General features: G+C 51.6%; 1 protein-coding gene across 1 annotated transcript; it reads right to left on the reverse strand.

The window, feature by feature from the left end:
• Window positions 1-2,447: 2,447 nt before the first annotated feature.
• Window positions 2,448-5,058, reverse strand: LOC126574072 (splicing factor 1). Its single transcript, XM_050234017.1, has one exon. The coding sequence runs from the start codon at window positions 4,955-4,957 to the stop codon at window positions 2,720-2,722; it is 2,238 nt and encodes a 745-aa protein (XP_050089974.1). The 5' UTR covers window positions 4,958-5,058; the 3' UTR covers window positions 2,448-2,719.
• Window positions 5,059-7,908: the final 2,850 nt, after the last annotated feature.

Raw genomic sequence — 7,908 nt, forward strand, 5'->3', positions numbered from 1 at the left:
ACTCCGAATGGCATTAACTCTGGGAGGCACTTTGGCTTGCTGTGAAACTTTGTTCGACAACAAATTAACTTTATCGCTGCGATACAACTTCCCAGCTACTCTCGTGGCGCGTAGGAGCTCCGTGTTGAAAAGCTCACTGCGCCTTCCGCCGCTCGGTCGGCCAGATACCGCGTTCTACCTGTTTTATGCATCAACATTACCAGCGACACCGCTGGGCTACAGAGGGCCGGAGGTTGGGAGTGCACCCACCGTGCGTGATAGTAAACTTTTGTAACGTTTCAATCCTGTTGCTTTTGCGCTTTTTATGTGTATGTATGGTGATGATGCTGTTCCGTTGCCTGACTCGCATGTCCTATTGCGTTTCGGCATGCGACCCCCCTCGAAATGTACGTGGGTTCGGAACCCACGACGGGCTCATATTCTAAGGTCTTCCCGTCCGTCTAACCGCACCAGAATCCCGATTTTTTCACCCCGTTCTTGCGCGTTGCTTTTTGGCCAGTTTTTTTTCGCTCCCTTTTTGTTATCCTTTACCACTGCTGCTTCCACCATTGCTGCTGGCAGCAGGCCGCTACCATGCCGACCATGGATAGCGTTTGCATTTGGTTGCTAGGCTAAAAGTTTTATCAGATCCCGTGGACCTCCACCGTTTTTTTTTTTGGTTGTGGATTGCACTTCCGAGAAAACGGTGGTGGAATGGCCCGGAACCGGGAGCCCCCATCAGGGCGGCGGCCTAAACAAAGCGGTCGCGGCTCCTGTAAGGGTGGGAGAGGACCCCTTATGTGGTTAGGTCGGGTTTCCTCGCCGCCCGCATGGCCAGTGATTGTGTTGCTTGCCGTACGTGGGGGGGTTCAAGGAGACTCCAGGACTCACGAAAGGAAAACGGATCCCCAAAGCACTAAACAAACCATCGAATGGCGGCTGTCACACGCGTGTCACTTCGGAGCGAGGCTCGGGTATCGTACCCCCAAAGCTTTAAAAGGGTTGAAGGAGCGATTGCAAGGCCACGACGCCTGTGGTGCCTGTGGCGTAGCTGGTGGTACGAAGAATGTGTTTACATTCATTCGTTATCATTTTTTAAAGATGTTTTCCCTTTATCTACTGAATGAACAAATTGTTTGAAGGAGAATGAAGCCGCCTTAAGCGATCGAATCCACTTTTAGGCCACTTCCGGTCGATAACTCTTCGCGCGCTGCAGCACCAATGAGCTATAGACGTTGGAGTGGATGGCTATTGGAAAACTATTCTTTGGAATAAAATATCGATAACTAACACTAGCGCTTTTCAAAGCGAGTGAATTCAAAAGATAATGAAAGCGAGTAGAAAAGTTTGGAGTTTGAAGTTTGTACAGTTTGAAAATGGAAACAATTTTCTCGCTGGCCGGTTGGACGCCGGAGTGTTTCCAGGGTCGACTGGCCAACTTTTCACTCGGATTCTTCGCCGTTCTGGTAGATAAAATTCAAAACTAATACTGACATTGCTTAGGAATGATGCTGGAGAAATATGCTCTATGCATACCAGAGATGACCTATTTCTAATGTAGGCTTTCGAGGCCTAACACCCCCTACCTGATCTGCCTCTCATGTTTTTGAAGAATTCGCGCTTGGCATACGGAATAAATATTATCGTACCGCTATCGTATCGTGCTCTGAGCTGTTTACCCGTTCCCTTCCGTCCCTAAGATACCGTTTCCATCGCCTACCTTGCAGTTGCGGCATGCATACGGCAGAAATCTATCATTCACATTTTCCCACCCACGTGGGCACTCCGTTCAAGCGAAATTGCGGTACCTCCAGGTATTCGAGTGAGAAGCACCAATAAGCTGTTATTGCCCAAAGAGTTCGTTAGAAACTCTTAAAAAGCCACTGATGGTGTGCGGTAGAGCTACAACACACATTGTTGTTGATGCGAAATTTCTCCACCTTCCAAGGAGGAAACCATCATCAACAAGCCATTTTCAAAGTGAATCTTTCGGTAATCAAAATTGTTCCGATAAGGCTTACCGGCGGAGTAGTAATCATTTGGCCGGTTGCCGGTCATAAAAAATGTAGAATGAAAAAGTTTCCCAACGCTGGAAAAGGCCAACCGGCGGCATTGAAAAAAAAACCGCACGTTTCTGGTGGGGAGTAGCGGATCTGTAATCAACTTTTGGGGAAAGTTGTTTTTTCCTCTGAAAAGGGTAACACCGACGCTACCTGGCGGAGGGAGGTAAGTTTTGTTAAGAAAACTCTGATTTTCTTTCTTCTTCTTCCATGTGATAAGAGAACGGACCGATTGTCGGCCGCCCACCAGGCGAAGCGGCTTGGGGAATCAAAAGATGCTCGATTGTCCGTGTAGCATTTCTTTCTGTTCTTTAAATTACACAAAATTGTTTGAGTGGACTTCCTCTTCCTTTTTGATGCCCCTGATGATCCCCAAAAAGAAAAAAAAACACATCATTACACCGGCTGTATGGCTTTCTTGTGCTTTATTGTCTATCTCTTATTCTAACGAAAAAGAAGGTTCTACAAGCATTTTGAAGGGGGAGGGAGTTGGGAGGTCGTCGGATGGTAGGTTCCATGGTTGGACATGCATTATAGGACATAGACGTTAAAGAGGTGGAACGCAAATCAGAGGGCGGGGGGAAAGAATCCTCACCGATGGAGACCATTAGCAGAGCGGGCGCGGTCGGGGGGTCGAGATAAACTTTAAAACAATTGAATCGCTCTAACCATCACCACCTTTAGGGAGCGTGCGGTGGCGGAGAAGGAGGGATGGCCATGTGGGAAGTGCCGTGCATCATTGGTGGCGGCGGAGGTACGAAGCTGGTGGGCGCCGGAGGCCAAACACAGCCCAGTAGTGAGCTTTGACCGGCAGTACCACCGACACCGACGGTCGTGTCATCACCGATCGCACCCGGGGGCGCCACCATTGGCCACTGCAACAGCGATGGTACGTGTGTCGAAGGTGGAGGAGGTGGGGGTGGTGGTGTTGGTAGAACGGCCGGTGCAGACGGCGGCATCGGGGCTGTCAGCATGCTGGCATTGTGTGACCATAGCCCACTGTGATGGTTACCACCGCTACCACCACCACCACCACCACCACCACCACCGGATGACTTGCTTCCTGTGCCCGGGTTGCTACCTAGCAACGATGATGGTGCATGGTGTGCTGTTGCCATCAGAGGACGTGGAGCGGAGCGCGGTTCAAACATCCGATACGAACCACGATTACCACCACCACCACCTCCTCCTCCACCACCACCACCGCCACCATCACGGTGACCACCAGCTGTGTCCTGCGGTGGTGCTTCACCCAGTTCCGCCATCAGACTCATGTACTCTTCGTCGATCTTGGTCGCCTGCGGATCGGCCGCTGCTTGTGATCCACCATGGCCCGGGCGCTTCATACGACAATCGCGCGCTATATGGCCGGTACCACCGCAAGCCGAGCATATGATGTTGTTCGTCACGTTCGGCTTATCCGGGCACAGCCAGCTCTTGTGATCATTCGAGCCACAATTGTTGCACCGTGGTCCATCCGTTTCGCGCAATGTTCCGTTCAGCTGGGCCAACTCACGCAGCTGCATACGCCGCAGATCATTATGTCCTTCCGGCACTTCGATGCCCTGCCGAATCACTTCCTTGATGCGATCGACCGCCTTCTTGACCGACTCGGGATTGCTGGCCGTGATGAAGGCGTGCAGTGGTTCGTCCTCACCCGGCAACGGTTGACCATCCTTGCGTCCCACCTTTCCCTCCTTCACCGAACCCTTGCCACGGATTATGATCTTTGCGCCCGTGTCCTTCTCCATCGCCTTGAGCGTGTTGCCACGGGGCCCAATCAGCAGCCCCACAAAGTTTATATCCGGATGTTCCTCCTGCGGGATCAACACTTTGTCACTGACGCGAATTACCGGAGGTTTGTAGTCGGACGGGGGCTTAAAGTCCGGATTGATCGCTTGCATGCGCTGTATCAGCTGGTGCCGTTGTTCTTCCAGCTTCTTCCGTGTCCGGAACTCGCGCGTATTCAACCGCTTACCGTCGCTGCTGTAGATGGGTTCCGGCGATGGTGACCGTTCTTCCGGGTTCTGCGGTATCATGAGGTCGCCCGTTCGCAGCTTACGGCTAATCTCCTCAATCTGTAGCTGCACCAGATACGCCTCCTGCTGGTCCGGTGTCAGTGTCGACGGTATGACGGTGGGCATACCGGGGATGAAGGTTTTCTCCTGGTCACCGCCTGCCCAGCGTGACTTTTTGCGCCGACGGCGCGACGCATCACTTTCACCACCGCTAGCGTTACCACTGCACGAACCGTTGTCACCTCGGTCCAGCAAGGAACTGCCGCCCCCGCCTGCACCCAGCAGATGGTGCTGCTGTTGCTGTTGCTGTTGTTGCAGCTGCTGTTGCTGTTGTTGCTGCTGCTGGTGTTGCTCGATCAGGGCCTGCTGTTGCTGAATCTGTTCCTGCTGCTGTTGCAGTTGCTGCTGCTGGCTGTAGCTGTTGAGCAGCCGGGCGTACGTTTCCGAGGTGGCCGCCGTCGAGTAGATGGAACCGAGGACACTCTGCGTAAACTCCATTCCACCGAAACCGTACTCTCGCAGGTCCGGTTCGAGCCGCGGTTCCGGTACCGAGCGGGCCGAGTAACTGTCACCGTTGTTATGGTCCCGGGAAGAGGTCCTGTGGTCGCGCTCCTTCCGGTGATGCCGGTCCCGGCTGCGGCTTCTGCTCTTCCGCTCCGCATGCTCCCGCCGACGGTGCTCCCGGCCCTCGTCCTCGCGCGTCCGGCTGTGGCGCTTGTGGCGTTCCTTGCTACTCCGTCGGCCGTCTCTGCTGCCGCGTTCGGCGCTCCGGTCGCGGCTCCGATGCCGATCGCTCCGTCGCTCGCGGTCTCGGTCACGGTCCCGGTCACGACCCTTGCTTCCCTCACTTTCCCGGTCGCGATTGCGGTCACTACCGTGGGAACGGTCCTTGTGCTTCATTTTTCACTCACTCGCACGCGATTAAAGTTGGTATAAAATGGGTAAAAGTCTCGAAAATTTGCACTCGTCCGCGAAACGCGTTCCTGCTGGTCGCCATCCACTTTGTGTTTGCTGCAATGGTGCTTTGCTCCATGGGTATGATGGCAGCACGGCTGGCAACCTGGCTGGCAACACGGTTCCAAGGTTCCGTTTATAGCGACGAGTTGAGTTTCTCAATCTTTGCGCAATCTTTGCATCCTTTCTGCATCTTTGCACCCACTGACCCAACAAACTCTGGACGCAATTCCTTCGAAACATAATAATAACGAAAAGCCTGCAGGATATGTATGGGAAAGTTGTGCAACCAGATTGGTTGAATTGTTCAGCGAATAAAACCCCGGGCTGAGGCGTCCCACCCATCACCACCCCATTTGTAATCTTTGTCTAACAATGGTTGGCTCTTCTCGAAATGAGTAAACTTTTGTTTGGATTCCGTACACTCACAAAACCCCGTTCCCGGAGCAACTTTCGCCATTGTTGACTGGCGAGTCAAACAAGAGATGAGCTGGAAATAAAAAAAAACCCACTCAGCTCCACCCTCACAGTGGTTACCCACCAACATTTCCCACATTTCAACATGTACGTTGCGGTCAGCCCACGGTGATGGAAATTAACCTCAGCTCACTTGCGAATCAGTAATATCGCGGTGGGTATAGCAAGAAGAAAAGCGGCTAATTCCATCTCGAGCGGCAAGATGAAAATCAGACAGAGAGAGAGAGAGAGAGCGCTTTTCGCTAACCACACTAATCACTGGCAAACCCATCAGCAGAATATTCTCCCAAACCGCATAGATTGCAGATCAGCGCAACCGGTAGTTGGGGTTTCAGATTAATCAGTTTACATAAACGATTAGTACGGTAGACACTGGGCACCGGGGAGCTGGGAGGAGTTGCGCACGCCGTTAGGGAGATGAAAATCGATATCCAAAACAAACCACACCACATTATCTACCTGCTAGTGGGAATGAAAAGGGTCTCACGGCGGGAGAAAAGAGGATGGGGGTTACCGTAATCATTTACTGCATACGATATCAGCTTGTTTATTGATAAAAGGTGTCGCTGGGGTTAAGCTGGGTAAACAGTTGGTCCCGTGTTTTCCAGGACATCACATGGGATTGTTCGATCGTAACAATCCGTTTATATATGAATGAACGGAACGGTGTCCTCCACAGCGCATCCCACACAGGGATTCAATAATTTAGTGCCCGTGCGAGCGTGCGTGAGCGCGTGTCCCGGTTGCGCTCGTTGCCTCGATCTTCCGAAATGCTCCCCTGTGCCCCCGGTACGTGTATAGTGACGCGCTGACAGGAAAATTAAATTTTGTCTCCAATTTTATCCACCAACGTCAACGGGGTGGGAGGTGTAGCAAACTTTTGTTTTTCCGGATTGGTTTTGGTTGCAGGAATCCTACCCACCGGCTTTCCGCTTTCCGCCGGTGGCACACAAAACGTCAAGAAACGCCGTTTGCGCGGTTCCCTGAAAGAAAATGGAAAACTCGATTGTGGGTCTCTTTTGTGTGTCTGTTTTTTTTGTCCTGCACATTGATGCGCGCTCCCTAGCTAAGCTCCCCGGTTTTGGCCAGTGATATCCCGCATGGATTGTACTTTAAATTGGCGCTGGTCATGCGTCTCGTATTTCTAGCTGGTGCGCGCTCGCCTCCCCCTTGGGTGCAAGTTTACGAGTGTTTGGGTTTTTTGGGGGCCGAAAGGGAAAATGACTGCAAATGGCTCAGTGATTGGCAGTAACTTTGGAATCTAATTTCGTGATTCAATTTTATTACGCCCAGGGCCAGGCGCAAGCCCGGGCCACGCTCGTGCCAGGGATTGTTTGTTCTGCTGGCTCGGTGCTGGCGATGGTTGGTTCCGTCTCTGGCGGCATACGCGCCCCCACTCGGGGGGGTTTGGGGGACTGTTCTAGAGTTTCTGCTATTCAAGTTAATGTTCTTCCCGAAGCTCGCGGTGCAATTACAGGCGGCGCTCGCTAATGATGGTTGCTATGGTAATGAATTAGGGCAATGGGTTTCACACGTCGGATTCGACGTTGCAATGCCATCTCTCATCGTGCTGAGGCCCAATTTATGAAAATCCGTGCGATAAACGCAAAATCCCAAGACATTTTCTCAGGAAAAGTTTACGGTTGTTTGAATTTAGCTCATTCAGCTTTAAGATAAAACAAAAGCGTGGTGAAACGTGCTTGCGGAATGGTGTATGGTTTCGAAATAGGAACGGAAGGAAGCTCGAAGCAAACAACTTAATTAATATAATACCATAACAAGTGTAGAGCACAGATGAATACCATTTTCTACAAAACGGACATTTTTTGCATAAATTTGCATGTTTACAATTGAAATGTGTTTCGGTAAATGTTTATCAAACTCATCGCAAACAACGGATGGACCAGGATGGATCGGAGCTGCAACAATGTCTGTACAACCGACTCATCAACACAAAACCTCCTCATGGTTCCGGTAACGAACGCACTATAATAGCTACCTCCTAATAAGCCTGCCAATTCCATCTCCAACCGCAAAATCATGCATCACCGCATCATAATCAGGCACCACCGGTCTCGAGGATTCCAAGCTGCGTGTGACGGTTGAGTGACATCATCCTCCCAAAGGCCCCTGCCCAGCACTCGTCCTCATATGCATCCAAGCGATAGCACACCGAGGATCGAACAGGGAGATAGTTCATTAATTTGCTAGCACTCCAACCCGCGGCAAACGCTATCATCGACCTTTTTGGCGAGTTCAAGGGTGGCCCGGGTTCCCTATCAGGGCGCACATGATTACATGCCAAAAATTCATGCCACATCGAATTCAGTTCCGCCTCGACCGCGCATTGGATCAGTTCAGGTAGGCCAAACGGTACTACGGTAGTGAATTTAAGCTTCAGGAGGGAGGTTAAATTGAAA

Source organism: Anopheles aquasalis, chromosome 3 (genome assembly GCF_943734665.1).
Source record: "Anopheles aquasalis chromosome 3, idAnoAquaMG_Q_19, whole genome shotgun sequence".
In the NCBI taxonomy this organism is placed as follows: Eukaryota; Metazoa; Arthropoda; class Insecta; order Diptera; family Culicidae; genus Anopheles; species Anopheles aquasalis.

Bases quoted from the DNA above. Each gene is read 5' to 3' on its own strand.
- LOC126574072 (XM_050234017.1), bottom strand. From the start codon at position 4,957: ATGAAGCACAAGGACCGTTCCCACGGTAGTGACCGCAATCGCGACCGG.